This window comes from Oncorhynchus mykiss, chromosome 3 (genome assembly GCF_013265735.2).
Source record: "Oncorhynchus mykiss isolate Arlee chromosome 3, USDA_OmykA_1.1, whole genome shotgun sequence".
Lineage (NCBI taxonomy): Eukaryota > Metazoa > Chordata > Actinopteri > Salmoniformes > Salmonidae > Oncorhynchus > Oncorhynchus mykiss.
In genome coordinates this window covers 19,382,951-19,409,409 of record NC_048567.1, presented here as the reverse complement: position 1 = coordinate 19,409,409, position 26,459 = coordinate 19,382,951, and the positions used below count along the sequence as shown (strand labels likewise).

The following is a 26,459-nucleotide window of genomic DNA, read 5'->3' as shown; positions in this document are numbered from 1 at the left end:
TGAAGAAGAGATCAAGAATGGAAGGGAACAGGAAAGCTGAGGAAAGCAGTCTGAGATCCCTCATTCAGAAGGTCTGTATAATCCAGAGATCATTGATAAACACTGATGGAGATCTTAAATTGGTATAATACCGTATATTACATAGATGCTCTTATGTGGCCTGCAGTACTGCACATGGTCATAATTTGTCCCAGGGAAATGCAGATTAATTTCTCAGTAAAACAATATATACAGTATATGTAAATTACTAATGTACTGTTTGATGAATCCATACTTTCTTCATCAGCCAGATTTCTGGTGTCCAATACTCTACAGACCACAGGAGGATGACCCCACTCAGTAAGCAAGCTAGACTTTCTGCTGCCACAGGAAGATGACCCCACTCAGTAAGCAAGCTAGACTTTCTGCTGCCACAGGAAGAAGTGAGACACCCTTTTTTTGTTGAAAATTTGAATTGTGAAATGTGAATTATGTAACACGTTACATTATATGACAACTCTAATCTAGACTAATGACATGTTGTCATTGTAAATACATACAGTATTTTGGTTTGTTAATTCACGCACCTGTATAAATAAAGGTAAAAAAAAAAACATTTTTAATAATAAAAATAAAAGTTAAATGAAGGTTACCAAGGTTTCCAAGCAACGTTTTGAAGCAATCTAATGTGAGATGTAAATAGTTCAAACAATTAATAATTGGTACGAAATTACACTTAATTTTAAAGAATAAAAACACCATAAAAACAGCCATCAATCCCAGTGACTGAGATATAAACTTCTTGTATCTCAATGTCATGTCTTTAACTTCTGCATTTTCTTCATTGTTACCATGCCCATGGAGTTTGGATGATCATAAATGCACAGGGTAATTGTCTGCAATGAGAACACGAAGCTCTGCAAAACATGATATCTGTTTCAGTTGTTTAATGTCGATCAAAAACGACAGGGACAGTTTTGCTGACATCATCACGCAAACCAGACCTTCCCTAAATGTGCACGCCACTATTCAGTTCCCATCATGCACTTGGTGTTTAGTCACACCCCATTAGCATTATATCCAGACGCCACAATGCGCATCTACCACGGTGATTGTAGTGGGTCCTGACAGTGACACATCCCCCTTCACAGAATGCTGACAGTCAGTCAGGAGACGTACCCCTCTAAGCTTCCGTAACGTTGAAATATGACATTTACCAGATTATTTTGTCTCAAGGTATTTACAGTGGGGTTCAAAATTATGACTGCATAAAATAAATAATTAAAATACTGAGCTACATTCTATACTCCAAAAAATTGGGAAATTATATTATTTATACTAATACAATTGCTGAGAGAACAATTGTGTTTAACAAGTAATATAATTTTTTTCTCAAAGAGTTAGGGGTAAAAAATATTGACACCCCTGTTAACAATACCTTTCAATATCTCACCTTGCAAGAATTGTCACGCCCTGACCTTAGAGAGCCTTTTTATGTCTCTATTTGGTTTGGTCAGGGTGTGATTTGGGTGGGCATTCTATGTTCCTTATTTCTCGTTTTTGTGTTTCTATGTTTTGGCCGGGTATGGTTATCAATCAGGGACAGCTGTCTATCGTTGTCTCTGATTGGGAATCATACTTAGGCAGCCTGTTTTGCCACCTTAGGTTGTGTGATGTTGGTTTTTGTTAGCTCTGTGTAGCCTTCAGAACGTGACGGTCGTTGTTGTTTTTGTTGGTGTTCGGATGAATTAAAGAATCATGAACACGTACCACGCTGCACCTTGGTCCACTTCTTCCGACGAGCGTTACAATAATAATGGCACTGAGCCTTTTTCCAAATTGTTTTATGAGTTGGAGAACACATCGAGAGGGATCTTAAACCATTTCTCAATACAGAATACTTCCAGATACTTGATATCCTAAGTCTGCTCCTATGGACTGCACTAATAATTTCAAACCACATGTTTTCAATGGGTTTCAAGTCCGGAAACTGAGTTGGCAATTGCAAAATGTTGATTTTTGTGGCAAATTCTTCTTTCGACGCGAAACCCACAACTGGCGTGCCCGGCCAAAGAGCTCTATTTTTTTTGTCATCTGACCAAAGCACTGGTTCCAATCCAATTGCCAATGCCATTTTAGCAAACTCCAGGCATTTACATTTGTTGGATGACATGAAAATAGAGCTAATAAATGAGAATGCATAAGCAGAAAAGCACCCCATACCCACTGTAAAATATGGTGATAGATCTTTGATGTTATGGGGCTATTTTGCCTCAACTGGTCCAGGGGCCCTTGTTAAGGTCAATGCCATCATGATCCTTACCCAGTACAAGGACATTTTAGCCTAAAACCTTGTTGCCTCTGACAGGAGGCTGAAACTTGACCTCAAGTGGATCGTTTAGCAAGACAATAACCCAAAGCACTCATCAAAATCCACAAAGAAATAGTTAATTGTCTACAAAAATCGACATTTTGCAATGGCAATCTCAGACATGAACCCCATCTGAAAACGTGGTTTGAATTGAAGAGGGCAGTTCATAAGCGCAGTGTAACGGTCGTCGTCGGTGGAAGAAGGTGAGGACCAAAGCGCAGCGTGGTAAGTGTTCATGTTTTTTAATAAAGTAACGAACACTGAACAAAACAATAAACGTGAAGTTATCAAACCGAAACAGTCCCGTGTGGCACCAACACTAACACGGAAAAAGTGTAACCAAGCTCCCTAAGTATGACTCTCAATCTGGGACAATGATTGACAGCTGCCTCTGATTGAGAACCATACCAGGCCGAACACAGCAATCCTAAATCAATAGAAAAAAGAACATAGACAACCCACCCAACTCACGCCCTGACCATTCTAAAACAAAGACATAATATAAGAACTAAGGTCAGAACGTGACACGCAGACTAAGGATATCAAGGATCTGAAAGGATTCTGTATGCAGGAAGTGTCTAAGATCGCTCCCAATGTGTTCTCCAACTCATTAAATATTTTAGAAAAAAGCTCAGTGCCGTTATCCTGGCAAGGTGAGATATTGAAAGGTATTGAAAACCGGGGTGTCAATCATTTTTACCCTTACCTTTTCTCTTCAGCAAGTGTATTAGTATAAAATAATAGAATTTTTTTTTAAATTGGGGAGCACAGTATATGAATGATTTAATTATTTTTGCTCATCTTTATCAAGGGCTTCAATAATGTCAGACCCCACTGTATATGAAGATAAAGGATCATGTGAAAAATGTTGCCTAATAGCACAATTGTACATGTCATTGCTCAATTGTGCCAGGCAGGTCAACTCAGTAAAGTGCAGTGTAAGTGTTTGAAAGAAAATGTATACTATTTTAACCCAGGTCTGTTACTGAGAGAAGGCACAGTGAAAGAAAAGGCAGAGTGAAGGAGAAGGCAGAGTGAAGGAGGAGAAGGCAGAGTGAAGGGGAAGGCACAGTGAAAGAGAAGGCAGAGTGAAGGAGAAGGCAGAGTGAAGGAGAAGGCACAGTGAAAGAGAAGGCAGAGTGAAGGAGAAGGCAGAGTGAAGGAGAAGGCACAGTGAAAGAGAAGGCAGAGTGAAGGAGAAGGCACAGTGAAAGAGAAGGCAGAGTGAAGGAGAAGGCACAGTGAAAGAGAAGGCAGAGTGAAGGAGAAGGCAGAGTGACAGAGAAGGCACAGTGAAAGAGAAGGCAGAGTGAAGGAGAAGGCACAGTGAAAGAGAAGGCAGAGTGAAGGAGAAGGCAGAGTGACAGAGAAGGCACAGTGAAAGAGAAGGCAGAGTGAAGGAGAAGGCACAGTGAAAGAGAAGGCAGAGTGAAGGAGAAGGCAGAGTGAAGGAGAAGGCACAGTGAAAGAGAAGGCAGAGGGAAGGAGAAGGCACAGTGAAAGAGAAGGCACAGTGAAGGAGAAGGCACAGTGAAAGAGGAGACAGAGTGAAGGAGAAGGCACAGAGATGAGTGGGCCGACTGTGACTCACACACTGCTGCCACTGACCCCTAGCGTTCCCTCTGATAAACTCACATTATGTCTGCAGAGCCCCAGTGGCTCAGTACCACGCCAGCATGCCAGAATGCCCAGTAGGAGACAATCCCAATGTGTAATGTGATGCTGTGTGACAACAGCACTGGGCCTTTTTTACAAAGGCCAAGCACATTGCAGCACTGCGCGCTGAACTACACACAATTTTCCCCAGAGTTTGTGAAGCTCATGTTCATGGTAAACGCTGTGGATGTCAGCTCAAGTGGATATGAGCTTTCAATGTGAAACACTGTGCGCTTCATACTTTAACACGGAAGTAAGGGTAGACAAAATAGTTTGGCAACATAATATCATCAGCATCAAAACATTGACTGGCATCTGCATTCAAACAAACATGCATTTTATCATGGTCCAGCATAACACAATTCACCGAACGTTTTGCATGTAGATCCTGAGCTAAACAGTCTCTTGCATGATGAGATCCATTCCTTTATATGGCGATGATTTCACCATCATAGGGCTTCCTGATTACAGGACTAGGCTGTCCCACCTGGAAAACAAACAAACAGCTTTTTAAAAACCACAGTTAATAACACAGGTATAAAGAAACTTCTTCTTAAGTGTTATTGGGCCTTATAAATACATGAATAGCACATTATAGATGTAGTCACGGAACATTATGAAACCTTATAACAAAGCAATATGTCACAAGACGCCATAATATCGAGACAGACCTGTTCCCTCTGGTTGACTCGTTTGTAGATGAACTCTGCGTAGGGCTGTCTGGGGACAAAGCGGCCCTGTCCTGGCTGGGTCTTCAGCTGACCTCTCTCATAGACCACCTTCCCTCTGGAGATGGTCACCACGGGAACACCGTGGCATTCCATGCCCTCAAAGATGTTGTAATCCACAGCCTGGTGGTGCGTAGCTGCAGAGATCTTCCTACACACACACAAACACGCAGATGCAAACCTACTTGGTCAGATACTGTGTTGAATGAGGACATTACAAGTTATAATATGTATATACAGTTTAAGTCGTACGTTTACATATGCCAAATACATTTAAATGCAGTTTCCACATTTCCTGACATTTAATCCTAGTAATAATTCCCTGTTTTAGGTCAGTTAGGATCACCACTTTATTTTAAGAATGTGAAATATCAGAATAATATTAGAGAGAATGATTTATTTTAGCTTGATTTCTTTCATCACATTCCCAGTGGGTCAGAAGTTACATACACTCAATTAGTATTTGGTAGCATTGCCTTTAAATTGTTTAACTTGGGTCAAACAATTTTCACAGTTGGGATGGTGTTCTTTGGCTTGCAAGCCTCCCCCTTCTTCCTTGCTGAGCAGCCTTTCAGGTCATGTCGATATAGGACTCGTTTTACTGTGGATATAGATACTTTTGTACCTGTTTCCTCCAACATCTTCACAAGGTCCTTTGCTGTTGTTCTGGGATTGATTTGCACTTTTTGCACCAAAGCACGTTCATCTCTATGAGACAGAACGCGTCTCCTTCCTGAGCGGTATGACGGCTGCGTGGTCCCATGGTGTTTATACTTGCGTACTATTGTTTGTACAGATGAACATGGTACCTTCAGGCATTTGGAAATTGCACCCAAGGATGAACCGGACTTGTAGAGGTCTACCATTTGTTTTCTGAGGTCTTGGCTGATTTCTTTTGATTTTTCCATGATGTCAAGCAAAGAGGCACTGGGTTTGAAGGTAGGCCTTCAAATACATCCACAGGTACACCTCCAACTGACTCAAATTATGTCAATTAGCCTATCTGAAACTTCTAAAGCCATGACATCATTTTCTGGAATTTTCCAAGCTGCACAGTCAATTTAGTGTATGTAAACTTCTGACCCACTGGAATTGTGATACAGTGAATTATAAATTAAATAATCTGTCTGTAAACAATTGCTGGAAAAATTACTTGTGTCATGCACACAGTATATGTCCTATCCGACTTGCCAAATCTATAGTTTGTTAGCAAGAGATTTGTGGAGTGGTTGAAAAACGAGTTTTAATGACTCCAACCTAAGTGTATGTAAACTTCCGACTTAAACTGTGTATATATATATATATATATATATATATATATATATATATATATATAGGCCTTCCTATAGCTTTTGACTGACCTGGTGAAAGCTATGATCTGTTATTGATGTCACTTGTTAAATCCACTTCAATCGGTGTAGATGAAAGGGAGGAGACAGATTAAAGAAGCATTTTTATGCCTTGAGACAATTGAGACATGGATTGTGTATGTGTGTCATTCAGAGGGTGAATGAGCAAGACAAAGTATTTAACTGCCTTCGAACGGGGTATGGTAGGTGCCAGGCGCACCGGTTTGAATGTGTCAAGAACTGCAAAGCTGCTGGGTTGTCACACTCAACAGTTTCCTGTGTTTATCAAGAATGGTCCACCACCCAAATGACATCCAACTAACTTGACACAAGTGGAAGCATTGGAGTCAACATGGGGCAGCATCCTTGTGGAATGCTTTCAACACCTTGTAGAGTACATGCCCGACGAATTGAGGGCAATAGGGGGGTGCATCTCAATATTAGGAAAGTGTTCCTAAGGTTTTGTACACTCAGTGTACTGTATATTTATTTTACGGACTATTTATATGTACAGTGGGGTCCGAAATGATTGACACGCTTGATAAAGATGAGCAATAATGACTGTACAAAATAAATAATTAAAATACTGAGCTATGTTGTATGCTTAAAATAATATTTAGGGGTGTCAATAATTTTGACCCCTACCATTTTACTTGTTAAACAAAACCTCTTTCTCTGAGCAATTTTATAAGTATAAATTAATGTACTTGTCATCTTTCTCTTAAAAAAGGGGAAGGAGAAGGACACTAGGCTAAAAGACTAAATAATTAAGACGTATAGAGAGAGTTATTTTCTCCATCCCTCCGGTACCCTAATGACACAAACCCAAAGGATATGTCTGTATTGGCACCCTATTTCACATAGGGCTCTGGTCAAAAGTAGTGCACTATGTAGGGAATATGATGCTATTTGGGATGCAGACCTACTGTATCTTCGATGCATTCCAAAACTGAGTCTTGCCTCCAGACTCTGGTGTTTTTAAGCCGTATTTAGGCCAAATAATTACGCAGTTTCACAGATGAATTCATAGTTACAAAAATGTAACACGAAGCGCAACGAAGCCTCAATCCCACTATAGGACTAGAACACAGTGGTAGCACACATACTGTACAACAAACAATGCCACTATACTGTACAGCAATATGTAATTGTATACAATAGGATTACTATACAACCGCTAGTCTCTCATCACAGCCTTAACAATAAAATGTTAAAAGACATAATCCAGTAGCTGATTTTAGTTCTGGTTGCTGAGACTTGACAACCTCACAAGCCTGGGACACTAAAATTGATCTGAAATAGAATTGGACATGATATCGTCATCAAGGCTAAGAGGGGAGGTAGAGACTAGATATCTTCCTTATTCCAGAGCTGCATGCATTAGTAATATTCACAAGGTCTGTCTGAGCTGAGCTGAGCTGAGCTGAGCAACACTTACAAGAGCCTCATCTCACATTATCATGAAATTCATTTACAGGAAAATGGCACTGGGGTTCATCCCCCTTCCTATCCCTTCTTCAGCTCACATCAACACTTTGTGATTTGCCTTGAGGGACCTAGCCCAGATTCCATAGGAAAGAGAGCAGTCCTGTTACTGCTGGGTTATGTAAGCCTGTTATGACTGTTGCTAGCTTCTTGCCTTGCATGCACACATACGCTAGCCTAGTTTATTGCTTAGTAGGGATATGTACAGATGCAGATGTGTGTGTGCGTGCGTGTGTGTGTGTGTGTGTGTGTGTGTTTGGGGGGAGGGGTAAACACGTGCACAACAGGGACATATTGTATCTCTGTCTGCTGAGATTGGGGAGTGTAGTTCGACATCTGCGGCCTCATATAGATTACAAATGTTCGTTTTTTTCTTACTCTAGGAATGACACTTATGCAACCCTTCCCTTTGGCCTAAACAACACCATATATTTGACTTAAAATAACTATTTAAATCTAAACATTCAGGTATTTTGTATTGTTTTGAAGACAATGAAAAAATGTGTCAACCTCAACATAAAAAAATGACTACGTCCCATCCGGATATTACTATCAAACATCAATGCTTACTTAAGCATGTTGAATTGCTCACTGGGATTATTCATAACCCCACTATTTAATTTCCCAAAACATTAAACATATGCCCAAACGGATTCAGTGCAAAAAGAGACCAAATGCTGCAAATCTTCCTTTTTATATGATCGTAATTTGAACGATGCAGATGTCGCAGCAGTGATGTCACGCACGGCTGGTGAATTGTGGGCATGGTCTCAGCTGCTGTATGTTTGTAACGCTTGTCGAAATGGGTAGACCAAGGCGCAGCGTGATTTGGGTTCATCATATTTTATTTAAATGTGAACCAGCAACAAAACAATAAAGAGAAATAGGGAACCATACCAGGCCAACATAGAAATACAAAAACTAGAACACCCCCCAGTCACACCCTGACCTACTCCACCATAGAAAATAAAGGCTTTCTATGGTCAGGGCGTAACAGTACCCCGCCAAAGGGGGCCGCAAAACCTGAAACCAAAAGGGAGGGTTAGGGGGGGTGTCTAGTGCGGTGGCGGCTCTGGTGCGGGACAAAGAACCCTCTCATCCCGCGGATCCTCCAGCATCGGAGGCGGCTCAGGTGCGGGACGAAGAACCTTCTCATCACGCGGATCCTCCAGCATCGGAGGCGGCTCAGGTGCGGGACGAAGAACCTGTGCCTGGACTGGGCACCAACGCAGAAGAATACTCTGACCTAGGAGCTGGACTGGACGCCATGCTTAGACTGGGAATCGGCGCAGGAGAAGGCTCTGGCCATGGAGCTGGTGGACCGTCTCAGGAGGTTCCGGACTGTGGACTGTCTCAGGAGGTTCCGGACTGTGGACCGTCTCAGGAGGTTCCGGACTGTGGACCGTCTCAGGAGGTTCCGGACTGTGGACCGTTGTTGGAGGTTTCGGACTGTGGACCGTCTCAGGAGGTTCTGGACTGTGGACCGTTGTTGTAGGTTCCGGACTGTGGACTGTCGTTGGAGGTTCCGGAATGGGAACTGTCGCCAGAAGCTCTAGACTGGGAACTGTCGCCGGAAGCTCTGGACTGGGAACTGTCGCCGGAAGCTCTGGACGGGGAACTGTCGCCGCAAGCTCTGGACTGTTGAGGCGCACTGGAGGCCTGATGCATGGGAGGCACCGGGCTGATGACATGCACATCAGGGCGAGTGCGGGTAGGAGGCACAGGACGTACTGGACTGTGGATGCGCACTGGAGTCCTGATGCGTGGGACCGGTACAGGTGGCACCGGGCTGATGACACGCACCTCAGGGCGAGTGCGGGGAGGAGGCACAGGACATACTGGACTGTGGAGGTGCACTGGAGGTCTAGAGCGTAGAGCTGGCACGACCCATCCTGGCTGGATGCTCACTTTAGCCCGGCAAATGTGGGGCGCTGGCACAGGACGCACTGGGCTGTGAAGGCGCACTGGCGACACAGTGCGTAGGACCGGCGCAGGATATCCTGGACCGAGGAGGCGCACTGGAGACCAGGAAGGCTGAGCCGGCACATCCCGTCCTGGCTGGATGCTCATTTTTGCACGGTAAGTGCGGAGAGCTGGCACCGAGCGCACCAGGCTGTGAATGCGCACTGGAGACACAGTGCGTATCACCGGATAACATGGTGCCTGAATGGTCACACGCTCCTCAAAGCGAGTGCGGGTAATTGGCTCTGGGCTGGACCCTAGCTCCGCCAACCACCCCGTGTGCCACCCCAAAAAAACATGTTTTGTGGCTGCCTCTTGTACTTGCGTCGTGGTTGCGAACCCCAGAGTCGTCGTTGATGCTCCCTTTCTGCTTCCGTGTGCTCCCATGGAAGGTGATCCTTTCCGAACATGATTTCTTCCCACGTCCAGGATCCTTTACCGTCCAAAATATCCTCCCATGTCCATGATGTCTGCTCCTCCTGGCCACGCTGCTTGGTCCGTTTGTGGTGGGATCTTCTGTAATGCTCGTCGAAATGGGTAGACCAAGGTGCAGCATGATTTAGGTTCATCATGTTTTATTTAAATGTGAACCAGCAAAAAAACAATGAAGAGAAACAAACAAACGAACGTACAGCCTTGTAGGGCTCAAAAGCAACAATACAAAAACAAGATCCCACAAACAACAGGTGGGATAAGGCTACCTAAATATGATCCCCAATGTGAGACAACAATAGACAGCTGCCTCTGATTGGGAACCATACCAGACCGACACAGAAATAAAAAAAACTAGACTACACATAAAAATAATAAACTAGAACACCCCCCAGTCACGCCCTGACCTACTCCACCATAGAAAATAAAGGACTTGAATATGTTGGACCTACTGAATGAAAGAGCCACTTCCTTCACCTTCTATTGTGTCCAGGCTGTACCATAGTTAAATCCAGGCTGTCCCATAGTTATATCCAGGCTGTCCAATAGTTATATACAGGCTGTCCCATAGTTAGTTATATCCAGGCTGTCCCATTAGCTAGTTATATCCAGGATGTACCATAGCTAGTTATATCCAGGATGTACCATAGCTAGTTATGTCCAGGCTGACCCATTAGCTAGTTATGTCCAGGCTGACCCATTAGCTAGTTATGTCCAGGTTGACCCATTAGCTAGTTATGTCCAGGCTGACCCATTAGCTAGTTATGTCCAGGCTGACCCATTAGCTAGTTATGTCCAGGATGTACCATAGCTAGTTATGTCCAGGATGTACCATAGTTAGTTATATCCAGAATGTACCACAGCTAGATATATCCAGGCTATCCCATAGTTAGTTATATCCAGGCTGTACCATAGTTAGTTATATCCAGGCTGTACCATAGTTAGTTATATCCAGGCTGTACCATAGCTAGTTATATCCAGGCTGTACCATAGCTAGTTATATCCAGGCTGTCCAATAGTTAGATATATCCAGGCTGTACCATAGTTAGTTATATCCAGGCTGTACCATAGTTATATCCAGGCTATAGCATAGTTATGTCCAGGCTGTACCTTTGTTAGTTATATCCAGGCTGTACCATAGATATATCCAGGCTGTACCATAGTTATATCCAGGCTGTACCATAGATATATCCAGGCTGTACCATAGTTATATCCAGGCTGTACCATAGTTATATCCAGGCTGTACCATAGTTATATCCAGGCTGTACCTTTGTTAGTTATATCCAGGCTGTACCATAGTTATGTCCAGGCTGTCGCATAGATATATCCATGCTGTACCATAGTTATATCCAGGCTGTACCATAGAGATTACCAACAACGACGAGACGGCCTACAGGGAGGAGGTGAGGGCCCTCGGAGTGTGGTGTCAGGAAAATAACCTCACACTCAACGTCAACAAAACTAAGGAGATGATTGTGGACTTCAGGAAACAGCTGAGGGAACACCCCCCTATCCACATCGATGGAACAGTAGTGGAGAGGGTAGCAAGTTTTAAGTTCCTCGGCATACACATCACAGACAAACTGAATTGGTCCACTCACACAGACAGCATCGTGAAGAAGGCGCAGCAACGCCTCTTCAACCCCAGGAGGCTGAAGAAATTCGGCTTGTCACCAAAAGCACTCACAAACTTCTACAGATGCACAATCGAGAGCATCCTGGCGGGCTGTATCACCGCCTGGTATGGCAACTGCACCGCCCTCAACCGTAAGGCTCTCCAGAGGGTAGTGAGGTCTGCACAACGCATCACCGGGGGCAAACTACCTGCCCTCCAGGACACCTACACCACCCGATGTCACAGGAAGGCCATAAAGATCATCAAGGACATCAACCACCCGAGCCACTGCCTGTTCACCCCGCTATCATCCAGAAGGCGAGGTCAGTACAGGTGCATCAAAGCTGGGACCGAGAGACTAAAAAACAGCTTCTATCTCAAGGCCATCAGACTGTTAAACAGCCACCACTAACACTGAGTGGCTGCTGCCAACACACTGACACTGACTCAACTCCAGCCACTTTAATAATGGGAATTGATGGGAAATTATGTAAATATATCACTAGCCACTTTAAACAATGCTACCTTATATAATGTTACTTACCCCACATTATTCATCTCATATGCATACGTTATACTGTACTCTATATCATCGACTGTATCCTTATGTAATACATGTATCACTAGCCACTTTAAACTATGCCACTTTGTTTACATACTCATCTCATTTGTACATACTGTACTCGATACCATATAAAAGCAACAATACAAAAACAAGATCCCACAAACAACAGGTGGGATAAGGCTACCTAAATATGATCCCCAATGTGAGACAACAATAGACAGCTGCCTCTGATTGGGAACCATACCAGACCGACACAGAAATAAAAAAAACTAGACTACACATAAAAATAATAAACTAGAACACCCCCCAGTCACGCCCTGACCTACTCCACCATAGAAAATAAAGGACTTGAATATGTTGGACCTACTGAATGAAAGAGCCACTTCCTTCACCTTCTATTGTGTCCAGGCTGTACCATAGTTAAATCCAGGCTGTCCCATAGTTATATCCAGGCTGTCCAATAGTTATATACAGGCTGTCCCATAGTTAGTTATATCCAGGCTGTACCATAGATATATCCAGGCTGTACCATAGTTATATCCAGGCTGTACCATAGTTATATCCAGGCTGTACCATAGATATATCCAGGCTGTACCATAGTTATATCCAGGCTGTACCATAGTTATATCCAGGCTGTACCATAGTTATATCCAGGCTGTCCCATAGTTATATCTGGGCTGTACCATAGCTAGTTATATCCAGGCTGTACCATAGCTAGTTATATCCAGGCTGTACCATAGTTATATCTGGGCTGTACCATAGTTATATCTGGGCTGTACCATAGTTATATCTGGGCTGTACCATAGTTATATCTGGGCTGTACCATAGTTAGTTATATCCAGGCAGTACCATAGTTATATCCAGGCTGTACCATAGTTAGTTATATCCAGGCTGTACCATAGTTAGTTATATCCAGGCTGTACCATGGATATATCCAGGCTGTACCATAGTTAGTTATATCCAGGCTGTACCATAGTTATATCCAGGCTGTACCATAGTTATATCCAGGCTGCACCATAGTTAATTATATCCAGGCTGTACCATAGTTATATCCAGGCTGTACCATAGTAAGTTATATCCAGGCTGTACCATATATATATCCAGGCTGTACCATAGTTAGTTATATCCAGGCTGTCCCATAGATATATCCAGGCTGTCCCATAGATATATCCAGGCTGTACAATAGATATATCCAGGCTGTACCATAGTTAGTTATATCCAGGCTGTCCCATAGATATATCCAGGCTGTACCATAGATATATCCAGGCTGTACCATAGTTAGTTATATCCAGGCTGTCCCATAGATATATCCAGGCTGTACCATAGTTGTATCCAGGCTGTACCATAGTTAGTTATATCCAGGCTGTCCCATAGATATATCCAGGCTGTACCATATATATATATCCAGGCTGTACCATAGTTAATTATATCCAGGCTGTACCATAAGTATATCCAGGCTGTACCATAGTTATATCCAGGCTGTACCATAGTTATATCCAGGCTGTACCATAGTTATATCCAGGCTGTACCATAGATATATCCAGGCTGTCCCATAGTTATATCCAGGCTGTACCATAGTTATATCCAGGCTGTACCATAGTTATATCCAGGCTGTACCATAGATATATCCAGGCTGTACCATAGTTATATCCAGGCTGTACCATAGTTATATCCAGGCTGTACCATAGATATATCCAGGCTGTACCATAGTTATATCCAGGCTGTACCATAGTTATATCCAGGCTGTACCATAGTTATATCCAGGCTGTCCCATAGTTATATCCAGGCTGTACCATAGTTATATCCAGGCTGTACCATAGTTATATCTGGGCTGTACCATAGCTAGTTATATCCAGGCTGTACCATAGCTAGTTATATCCAGGCTGTACCATAGTTATATCTGGGCTGTACCATAGTTATATCTGGGCTGTACCATAGTTATATCTGGGCTGTACCATAGTTATATCTGGGCTGTACCATAGTTAGTTATATCCAGGCAGTACCATAGTTATATCCAGGCTGTACCATAGTTAGTTATATCCAGGCTGTACCATAGTTAGTTATATCCAGGCTGTACCATAGATATATCCAGGCTGTACCATAGTTAGTTATATCCAGGCTGTACCATAGTTATATCCAGGCTGTACCATAGTTATATCCAGGCTGCACCATAGTTAATTATATCCAGGCTGTACCATAGTTATATCCAGGCTGTACCATAGTAAGTTATATCCAGGCTGTACCATATATATATCCAGGCTGTACCATAGTTAGTTATATCCAGGCTGTCCCATAGATATATCCAGGCTGTCCCATAGATATATCCAGGCTGTACAATAGATATATCCAGGCTGTACCATAGTTAGTTATATCCAGGCTGTCCCATAGATATATCCAGGCTGTACCATAGATATATCCAGGCTGTACCATAGTTAGTTATATCCAGGCTGTCCCATAGATATATCCAGGCTGTACCATAGTTATATCCAGGCTGTACCATAGTTAGTTATATCCAGGCTGTCCCATAGATATATCCAGGCTGTACCATATATATATATCCAGGCTGTACCATAGTTAATTATATCCAGGCTGTACCATAAGTATATCCAGGCTGTACCATAGTTATATCCAGGCTGTACCATAGTTATATCCAGGCTGTACCATAGTTATATCCAGGCTGTACCATAGATATATCCAGGCTGTCCCATAGTTATATCCAGGCTGTACCATAGTTATATCCAGGCTGTACCATAGTTATATCCAGGCTGTACCATAGATATATCCAGGCTGTACCATAGTTATATCCAGGCTGTACCATAGATATATCCAGGCTGTACCATAGTTATATCCAGGCTGTACCATAGTTAATTATATCCAGGCTGTACCATAAGTATATCCAGGCTGTTCCATAGTTATATCCAGGCTGTACCATAGTTATATCCAGGCTGTACCATAGTTAGTTATATCCAGGCTGTACCATAGTTATATCCAGGCTGTACCATAGTTATATCCAGGCTGTACCATAGTTAATTATATCCAGGCTGTACCATAGTTATATCCAGGCTGTACCATAGTTAGTTATATCCAGGCTGTACCATAGTTATATCCAGGCTGTACCATAGTTATATCCAGGCTGTACCATAGTTAGTTATATCCAGGCTGTCCCATAGATGTATCCAGGCTGTACCATAGTTTGTTATATCCAGGCTGTACCATAGTTATATCCAGGCTGTACCATAGTTAGTTATATCCAGGCTGTACCATAGTTATATCCAGGCTGTACCATAGTTATATCCAGGCTGTACCATAGTTATATCCAGGCTGTACCATAGTTAGTTATATCCAGGCTGTACCATTGTTAGTTATATCCGGGCTGTACCATAGTTATATCCAGGCTGTACCTTTGTTAGTTATATCCAGGCTGTCCCATAGATATATCCAGGCTGTACCATAATTATATCCAGGCTGTACCATAGTTAGTTATATCCAGGCTGTACCATTGTTAGTTATATCCGGGCTGTACCATAGTTAGTTATATCCAGGCTGTACCATAGTTATATCCAGGCTGTACCTTTGTTAGTTATATCCAGGCTGTAACATAGCTAGTTATATCCAGGCTGTACCATAGATATATCCAGGGTGTACCATAGTTATATCCAGGCTGTAGCATAGTTATATCCAGGCTGTACCATAGATATATCCAGGCTGTACCATAGTTATATCCAGGCTGTACCATAGTTATATCTGGGCTGTACCATAGATATATCCAGGCTGTACCATAGTTATATCCAGGCTGTCCCATAGATATATCCAGGCTGTACCATAGTTAGTTATATCCAGGCTGTACCATAGTTAGTTATATCCAGGCTGTACCATAGTTATATCCAGGCTGTCCCATAGTTATATCCAGGCTGTCCCATAGATATATCCAGGCTGTCCCATAGTTATATCCAGGCTGTCCCATAGTTAGTTATATCCAGGCTGTACCATAGTTAGTTATATCCAGGCTGTACCATAGTTAGTTATATCCATGCTGTACCATAGTTATATCCAGGCTGTACCATAGTTATATCCAGGCTGTACCATAGTTATATCCAGGCTGTACCATAGTTATATCCAGGCTGTCCCATAGATATATCCAGGCTGTCCCATAGATATATCCAGGCTGTCCCATAGTTATATCCAGGCTGTCCCATAGTTATATCCAGGCTGTACCATAGTTATATCCAGGCTGTCCCATATATATTTCCAGGCTGTCCCATAGATATATTGAGGCTGTACCATAGTTAGTTATATCCAGGCTGTACCATAGTTATATCCAGGCTGTCCCATAGTTATATCCAGGCTGTACCATAGTTATATCCAGGCTGTACCATAGTTATATCCAGGCTGTACCATAGTTATATCCAGGCTGTACCATAGTTAGTTATATCCAGGCTGTACCATAAGTATATCCAGGCTGTACCATAAGTATATCCAGGCTGTACCATAGTTAATTATATCCAGGCTGTACCATATTTATATCCAGGCTGTACCATAGTTAATTATATCCAGGCTGTACCATAAGTATATCCAGGCTGTTCCATAGTTATATCCAGGCTGTACCATAGTTATATCCAGGCTGTACCATAGTTAGTTATATCCAGGCTGTACCATAGTTATATCCAGGCTGTACCATAGTTATATCCAGGCTGTACCATAGTTAATTATATCCAGGCTGTACCATAGTTATATCCAGGCTGTACCATAGTTAGTTATATCCAGGCTGTACCATAGTTATATCCAGGCTGTACCATAGTTATATCCAGGCTGTACCATAGTTAGTTATATCCAGGCTGTCCCATAGATGTATCCAGGCTGTACCATAGTTTGTTATATCCAGGCTGTACCATAGTTATATCCAGGCTGTACCATAGTTAGTTATATCCAGGCTGTACCATAGTTATATCCAGGCTGTACCATAGTTATATCCAGGCTGTACCATAGTTATATCCAGGCTGTACCATAGTTAGTTATATCCAGGCTGTACCATTGTTAGTTATATCCGGGCTGTACCATAGTTATATCCAGGCTGTACCTTTGTTAGTTATATCCAGGCTGTCCCATAGATATATCCAGGCTGTACCATAATTATATCCAGGCTGTACCATAGTTAGTTATATCCAGGCTGTACCATTGTTAGTTATATCCGGGCTGTACCATAGTTAGTTATATCCAGGCTGTACCATAGTTATATCCAGGCTGTACCTTTGTTAGTTATATCCAGGCTGTACCATAGCTAGTTATATCCAGGCTGTACCATAGATATATCCAGGGTGTACCATAGTTATATCCAGGCTGTAGCATAGTTATATCCAGGCTGTACCATAGATATATCCAGGCTGTACCATAGTTATATCCAGGCTGTACCATAGTTATATCTGGGCTGTACCATAGATATATCCAGGCTGTACCATAGTTATATCCAGGCTGTCCCATAGATATATCCAGGCTGTACCATAGTTAGTTATATCCAGGCTATACCATAGTTAGTTATATCCAGGCTGTACCATAGTTATATCCAGGCTGTCCCATAGTTATATCCAGGCTGTCCCATAGATATATCCAGGCTGTCCCATAGTTATATCCAGGCTGTCCCATAGTTAGTTATATCCAGGCTGTACCATAGTTAGTTAAATCCAGGCTGTACCATAGTTAGTTATATCCATGCTGTACCATAGTTATATCCAGGCTGTACCATAGTTATATCCAGGCTGTACCATAGTTATATCCAGGCTGTACCATAGTTATATCCAGGCTGTCCCATAGATATATCCAGGCTGTCCCATAGATATATCCAGGCTGTCCCATAGTTATATCCAGGCTGTCCCATAGTTATATCCAGGCTGTACCATAGTTATATCCAGGCTGTCCCATATATATTTCCAGGCTGTCCCATAGATATATCGAGGCTGTACCATAGTTAGTTATATCCAGGCTGTACCATAGTTATATCCAGGCTGTCCCATAGTTATATCCAGGCTGTACCATAGTTATATCCAGGCTGTACCATAGTTATATCCAGGCTGTACCATAGTTATATCCAGGCTGTACCATAGTTAGTTATATCCAGGCTGTACCATAAGTATATCCAGGCTGTACCATAAGTATATCCAGGCTGTACCATAGTTATATCCAGGCTGTACCATAGATATATCCAGGCTGTACCATAGTTAGTTATATCCAGGCTGTACCATAGTTATATCCAGGCTGTCCCTTAGTTATATCCAGGCTGTACCATAGTTAGTTATATCCAGGCTGTACCATAGTTAGTTATATCCAGGCTGTACCATAGTTATATCCAGGCTGTACCATAGTTATATCCAGGCTGTACCATAGTTATATCCAGGCTGTCCCATAGTTATATCCAGGCTGTACCATAGTTAGTTATATCCAGGCTGTCCCATAGTTATATCCAGGCTGTACCATAGTTAGTTATATCCAGGCTGTCCCATAGTTAGTTATATCCAGGCTGTACCATAGTTAGTTATATCCAGGCTGTACCATAGTTAGTTATATCCAGGCTGTACCATAGATGTATCCAGGCTGTCCCATAGTTATATCAAGGCTGTACCATAGTTATATCCAGGCTGTACCATAGTTATATCCAGGCTGTACCATAGTTATATCCAGGCTGTACCATAGTTATATCCAGGCTGTACCATAGTTATATCCAGGCTGTACCATAGTTAGTTATATCCAGGCTGTCCCATAGTTATATCCAGGCTGTACCATAGTTATATCCAGGCTGTACCATAGTTATATCCAGGCTGTACCATAGTTATATCCAGGCTGTACCATAGTTATATCCAGGCTGTACCATAGTTATATCCAGGCTGTCCCATAGATATATCCAAGCTGTCCCATAGTTATATCCAGGCTGTACCATAGATATATCCAGGCTGTACCATAGATGTATCTGGGCTGTCCCATAGTTATATCCAGGCTGTACCATAGTTATATCCAGGCTGTACCATAGTTATATCCAGGCTGTACCATAGTTATATCCAGGCTGTACCATAGTTAGTTATATCCAGGCTGTCCCATAGTTATATCCAGGCTGTACCATAGATATATCCATGCTGTACCATAGTTATATCCAGGCTGTACCATAGTTATATCCAGGCTGTACCATAGTTATATCCAGGCTGTACCATAGTTAGTTATATCCAGGCTGTACCATAGTTATATCCAGGCTGTACCATAGTTATATCCAGGCTGTACCATAGTTATATCCAGGCTGTACCATAGTTATATCCAGGCTGTACCATAGTTATATCCAGGCTGTACCATAGTTAGTTATATCCAGGCTGTACCATAGTTATATCCAGGCTGTACCATAGTTAGTTATATCCAGGCTGTACCATAGTTATATCCAGGCTGTACCATAGTTATATCCAGGCTGTACCATAGTTATATCCAGGCTGTACCATAGTTATATCCAGGCTGTACCATAGTTATATCCAGGCTGTACCATAGTTAGTTATATCCAGGCTGTACCATAAGTATATCCAGGCTGTACCATAGTTATATCCAGGCTGTACCATAGTTATATCCAGGCTGTACCATAGTTAGTTATATCCAGGCTGTACCATAGTTATATCCAGGCTGTACCATAGTTATATCCAGGCTGTACCATAGTTATATTCAGGCTGTACCATAGTTAGTTATATCCAGGCTGTCCCATAGTTATATCCAGGCTGTCGCATAGATATATCCATGCTGTACCATAGTTATATCCAGGCTGTACCATAGATATATCCAGGCTGTACCAGGCTGTAGTACCTCCATAGGTAGTTATATCCAGGCTGTAGTACTACCATAGTTAGTTATATCCAGGCTGTAGTACTACCATAGGTAGTTATATCCAGGCTGTAGTACTACCATAGTTAGTTATATCCAGGCTGTAGTACTACCATAGTTAGTTATATCCAGGCTGTAGTACTACCATAGCTAGTTGTATTCAGGCTGTACCATAGCTAGTTAACATGAAACTATTTTCATATTTAGCCAAATGTTTTTCACCCTGAAAACAGGCTTTGTGGGAAGCTCGATTTGTCTGCACAATCTGCAGTGTAAGACGTCGTTAATAGTAGTGATGGAATGCTACTAGTTGGATAATATGCATACACAAAGATTTCAAATGTAGCATTGTCGAAACAGTTCATTATTTAGCTAAACATCAGTATTTCACTATGTGTTTAATGAGAAACGTCTTGGACGGTCTTTATCCTTGTCTCACCTGGTTGCCTCAGGGTCCCATATGACCACATCAGCATCACATCCCTTAGCGATCTTTCCCTTCTGGGGGTAGAAGTTGAAGATTTTCGCTGCATTGCTGCTGGTGACAGCTACAAATCGATTCTCGTCCATTTTTCCGCTATGCTGCGGAAAGTAATTACACAAAATACTGAGTTTCAATATTCTGGATATGAATGACAAACTCCATATTTACTGACATAATTAACCTGACCAAAGGTCAATGCTTAACGGTGCAGTAAGCGATTCAAAGTTTCACTCCAAATATCAAAACGTGTCATTTTTTGCCAGCGTTTTACAATGTTAATTTTTGCAATAGCCTCCGGGTCAACCGATCCTGAGAGAAGGGCAGAAAGAAGTAAGGGGGGAAGAAATAAATGGAAAGAGAAGGACAGAAAGAAGTAAGGGAGGAAGAAATAAATGGAAAGAGAAGGACAGAAAGAAAGCTCGCCTGCTGCTTCATCCACTATGACAGTTTGATTCTGACTGATAAAAACTTCCTTGATGCACATAATAAATAGCATAATATAAATTGTTATCTTCTCTTCTCACAGCAGAAATGTCACTTGTCACCTTTTAAGTCCTACTATAGAACTTACTCAACCGTTTAAAAATAGTACCACTCATTTTTGTAGGACCTGTACCCTTGTCCTGGACAACAACAAAAACATCACTTTCAGTGGAGAATCTCCACGAGTATGCTTTTTGGTGTAGGGCTATAGGCTTCATCTGTCCGGGAAACTGGCCTATAGTGTGTATAATAAAGAATGATGTGATATGCAGAATGAGAGGCCTAACTGACAACGCCCTTCTCCCAAATGACAGACATCCTGTCCTCCACTCCGTTGACTCCATTGGGGATCTTTGTAAAGTCGTCTTTGCCCAGGGCTTTCTGACACACAGAGAATGTGCAGTTGTCTGTCCCAGTCACGCTGAGGTCATCACTGGAAGAATGAAACAGAAGCATCTACATCACTAAACGGTAAGGCAGCCATCTTTACTGCCTGTCATTCATTTCTATTGCACCGACAATATGCAGTTTCACCTCACTTTCCACTGTGTTTTCCACTGTTGTTCACCTTCCCAGTTCCTGTGTTCCTGGCTGGTTGGTGTGTTACATACACTCCAATTTTACATATATTATGTGATATATGTTATAAACAGTCATGACTGTTGGGATCATATGCTGATAGCACTAGTCACGACTGCTTATAACATCTGTTATGTCATTGTTATGACAGTGTTATGGAGCACTTATGTGACAGAGGGTGCATGGAAGGTGTAACCTAATATGCTTTGCTCAGTGAAAAGGGCAGGAGAGGGACAGTGAGAGCAGGTTGATATTGTTTAAGGCTCCACATACTTTGCCAGTAGGTCCATAAGGTATCCCGGGGTGCTGGGGTCGGGCCTCAGAGGTGGGCCCATGACGAACTTGGCAGCGTGGGCCCAGTCTTTGTGCCAGCAGTGGGTGCCATCTGTACCTAGTCCTGCTGCTATGGGCTCTCCAAACACCACACGGCCTGTTGTGGCAAAAACATCCCAAAAACATGCACACATAACACAGAACACCATCCATGTCATGTTGAGCCTCTCTCTCATTCTCTCTCACTCTCTCTGTCTCTGTCATTCTTTCCCACCTACAGTTCCTCCCAGCAGGCATTGTCAGGCCCCCCTCACCATTTCTGCGTGCGTTGGACACCACCTTAGCGGCAGACTTGCTCATGACGTGGACAACATAGAGCGGGCAGTTGACAGCGTGGGCGATGGTGATGGCTCTCTGGGTGGCTTCAGCCTCCACCTCCTCAGGACGACACAACTCATGACCCTCCGGACCTGTAATGCCCAGGGACAGCATCTTCTTAGCCCCCTGCCAAGTGAGAGAAGGTCAGTTTTAAAAAATGCCCCCTAAATGTCAGATAAAATAAAAACTGCCTGTGTGACTCAGATACACTTTTGTTACAAAAGGTTATACAAGCATGAGCAGATTAGCATATAATATTACACCATGACGCAAACAGGTTTTCCTCAGCTAGTGTTGAGGGAGGAAGCTGACATGTTACATGCTTTTTGCAAACAGACAATGGTTTTATTAGGAATACTACTCTATGGAAGTTTAGTTGCTAATCGTTTACATAAAAGTAATCTGTAAACTCACTCTAAACATGCTCACAATAAATGTATCACCTGATTATTTTGTCACCAACAACAGACTACAGATTGGTCATCTGCTGCCCTCTAGTGGTTATTCTGCAGACCTCACCTTGGAACAGAAAGTTAACAATCCAGAGCAGGAACATTTCAACCTGAATCAAACGGAACTAGGTGTTGATCCTTGGACTTTTTGTGTAACTGATATTGTATTGAGTGAACACTGCTTTTAGTGTAATTTCAGGTTAACACCGACCCACCTGTTCAGCTAAAACAGAGGACAGTTACTGTAATGAACCTTGCCCCTTCAGACATTGACAAGGAACAAACAAAATAAGTTAAGTAATAAGTCAAATAGTTTCCCCCTTAGTTAATCATTTATTGTGCTCTTTGCTTCCACATTGCAGCAACATGAAAACATTCTCAGCAACATAACTTCATTCTCAAATGTGCGAAAGAATGAATGCCATAGAGGGGTAAAATGATCAATTATAAAATGATCAACAATGAAAGCTATGAACTGTAATTCCAGTGTCATGAGATTGCAAAACATGACACTGCAAAACAAGTTTGGTTTGCGTACCTCATATGGAGGAATGAAATGAGCTACTGTTCATGTGCCATTATGTAGGCCATGACACGTAAATGGTACTCTTATACTCATATGAATGACATGACCAAATGACCGCCAATGATAAGGGTATGTTGGCTGTGTTCTAGGAAGCACCTTGATGACACACATGATAAGGTACATGAGATGAATGGAGAAAACAGGATAGATAAAGATGAAGAAGACTGTGTGTCTGTTTGCTGTGGGTTTATTAATACTAGCATGTATGGTAAAACATCTTCATGTGTGATATGTTACTGTCAGACATTATGTGATTTGACATTCCATAGTTATGTTGGTGCTGCAATAGAATCAATGTGTGGGCTCCTTATTTACCAACATGGGCAAAGAGTCTCAAAGACAACACAACTAGACATCGATAGCTATCCACATCTGTGAAGATTTGAAAACAATGTTAACTAGTTCAAGCACATACTGTGCTGCATAGATAGATGAAAATATAGGTACTTTACTAATCTCAGAGGAAACATTTCTTACCAGTACCTTAGCCCACATTAGGTATTTCACACACTCATGGGACAAAGTATTTTTATAACCAACGGTCAAATCTTACATCACCAAGAGTAAAACTTCATCATCTAGACTAGGATTGGATAGAGTTAGTTTTACATGGATTGGATAGAGTTAGTTTTACATGGCTTGGATAGGGTTAGTTTTACATGGCTTGGATAGGGTTAGTTTTACATGGCTTGGATAGGGTTAGTTTAAAATGGCTTGGATAGGGTTAGTTTTACATGGCTTGGATAGGGTTAGTTTAAAATGGCTTTCATGGGGTTAGTTTTACATGGCTTGGATAGGGTTAGTTTTACATGGCTTGGATAGGGTTAGTTTGAAATGGCTTTCATAGGGTTAGTTTTACATGGCTTGGATAGGGTTAGTTTTACATGGATTGGATAGAGTTAGTTTTACATGGCTTGGATAGAGTTAGTTTTACATGGCTTGGATAGGGTTAGTTTTACATGGCTTGGATAGGGTTAGTTTAAAATGGCTTGGATAGGGTTAGTTTTACATGGCTTGGATAGGGTTAGTTTAAAATGGCTTTCATAGGGTTAGTTTTACATGGCTTGGATTGGGTTAGTTTTACATGGATTGGATAGGGTTAGTTTTACATGGCTTGGATAGGGTTAGTTTTACATGGATTGGATAGGGTTAGTTTTACATGGCTTGGATAGGGTTAGTTTTACATGGCTTGGATAGGGTTAGTTTTGCATGGCTTGGATAGGGTTAGTTTAAAATGGCTTGGATAGGGTTAGTTTTACATGGCTTGGATAGGGTTAGTTTTACATGGCTTGGATAGGGTTAGTTTTACCTGGCTTGGATAGGGTTAATTTTACATGGCATGGATATGGTTAGTTTTGCATGGCTTGGATAGGGTTAGTTTAAAATGGCTTGGATAGGGTTAGTTTAAAATGGCTTGGATAGGGTTAGTTTTGCATGGCTTGGATAGGATTAGTTTTACTTGGCTTGGACAGTTAGTTTTTCATTGCTTGGACAGGGTTAGTTTCACATGGCTTGGACAGAATTAGTTTTACATGGTTTGGGTTGAGTTTGTTTTGCCTGGCTTGGACAGAGTTAGTTTTGCATGGCTTGCATAGGGTTCGTTTTACATGGCTTGAATAGGGTTAGTTTTACATGGCTTGCATAGGGTTAGTTTTACATGGCATGGATATGGTTAGTTTTGCATGGCTTGGATAGGGTTAGTTTAAAATGGCTTGGATAGGGTTAGTTTAAAATGGCTTGGATAGGGTTAGTTTTGCATGGCTTGGATAGGATTAGTTTTACTTGGCTTGGACAGTTAGTTTTTCATTGCTTGGACAGGGTTAGTTTCACATGGCTTGGACAGAATTAGTTTTACATGGTTTGGGTTGAGTTTGTTTTGCCTGGCTTGGACAGAGTTAGTTTTGCATGGCTTGCATAGGGTTCGTTTTACATGGCTTGAATAGGGTTAGTTTTACATGGCTTGCATAGGGTTAGTTTTACATGGCTTGAATAGGGTTTGTTTTACATGGCTTGGATAGGGTTAGTTTTGCGTGTAAGGGAATACCCCTCTGAAATGGACAAAAATGAATGGGAACTTATTTGCACCGTATGAAACATATACACGATGTTGCAAATGTCATATGGCAAATGCCAAGTGTCACACAGCAAAAATCCAATAGATGGCGAGCGCGCTCCACTGTAAATTTTCATATTGCAAATGCACATCAAGTCAAGACCCTAGGGTCAAATTTTGAAAATCAAATTCTTATCACCCCCTTAAAAAGTGCTCCCTTTTTTTGAAATTCTTTCGATTTCTTTTGTCAATTATACTTATTTAACAACTGTATGAACATACTTTTGTCATATTTTATTGCCATATTTTTAAGCCATGAATTAACCTAGATGGTCTATTTGTCATGTATGATGAGAGAGAAGTGGGACTCTTGTTTTTTAACGATTCTTTGATGGGCACGGGTGGGGGGCACAGGTGGGGGGTGCTCCCTACCCAACCGTGAACCACTTGCACCCCCTTAAAGGCATTAAAAAACTTTTTTTTAAAGTGCTCCTGGTAACCCGTTCCAATCACCAGGCGCACGGTTGTCCATTTGCAATATGTTTCAATGGGCATTTACCATCACGAATTTGACATGCTCATAAATACTGCAGGAATGCGATATTGACTGGCCCGATGAACTCAGGATGGCCGGGCAGTGATTCTGGTTCCTCTCCATTGCTCATTGGTGTTGATTTAAGAGTATCCATTTGGTGATGGTCTATCACTGTTTAAACATATTGCAAATGGAAAAAAGTCACTCAGCAAGTCACCACCCATCGGTCAACTAGATAGCATTCTGACACCACACTTTTTCCTACTCGTTTAGAAGCCAACTATCACATATTTCAGAGCAGGCCCTTCACATAATAAAAACATAAAACACGTTCTAGCTGCGGGTCCAGTTCTGACATTGTGTGTAAAATGAAAAAAAATATCAAAATATATCAAATATCAAATTTTATTTGTCACATACACATGGCTAGCAGATGTCAATGCGAGTGTAGCGAAATGCTTGTGCTTCTAGTTCCGACAATGCAGTAATAACCAACGAGTAATCTAACCTAACAATTCCACAACTACTACCTTATACACAAAAGTGTAAAGGGATAAAGAATATGTACATGAAGATATATGAATGAGTGATGGTACAGAACGGCATAGGCAAGATGCAGTAGATGGTATCGAGTACAGTATATCCATATGAG

The 26,459-nt window shown here is 41.9% G+C and overlaps 1 protein-coding gene across 2 annotated transcripts in view; it reads right to left on the bottom strand.

The window, feature by feature from the left end:
• Positions 1–911: 911 nt before the first annotated feature.
• The window catches only part of LOC110512399 (dihydropyrimidinase), a 51,727-nt gene continuing 26,179 nt past the window's right edge, over positions 912–26,459 (bottom strand). For both annotated transcript variants that reach the window (XM_021592813.2, XM_036971061.1), the window contains 6 exons: positions 22,118–22,307; positions 21,804–21,960; positions 21,243–21,384; positions 20,424–20,566; positions 4,678–4,885; positions 912–4,493 (listed from right to left, as the gene is read on the bottom strand). In XM_021592813.2, the coding sequence (XP_021448488.2) occupies positions 4,434–4,493; positions 4,678–4,885; positions 20,424–20,566; positions 21,243–21,384; positions 21,804–21,960; positions 22,118–22,307 (900 nt within the window). In that variant the 3' untranslated portion in view covers positions 912–4,433. The remainder of the gene's footprint in view (positions 4,494–4,677; positions 4,886–20,423; positions 20,567–21,242; positions 21,385–21,803; positions 21,961–22,117; positions 22,308–26,459) is intronic.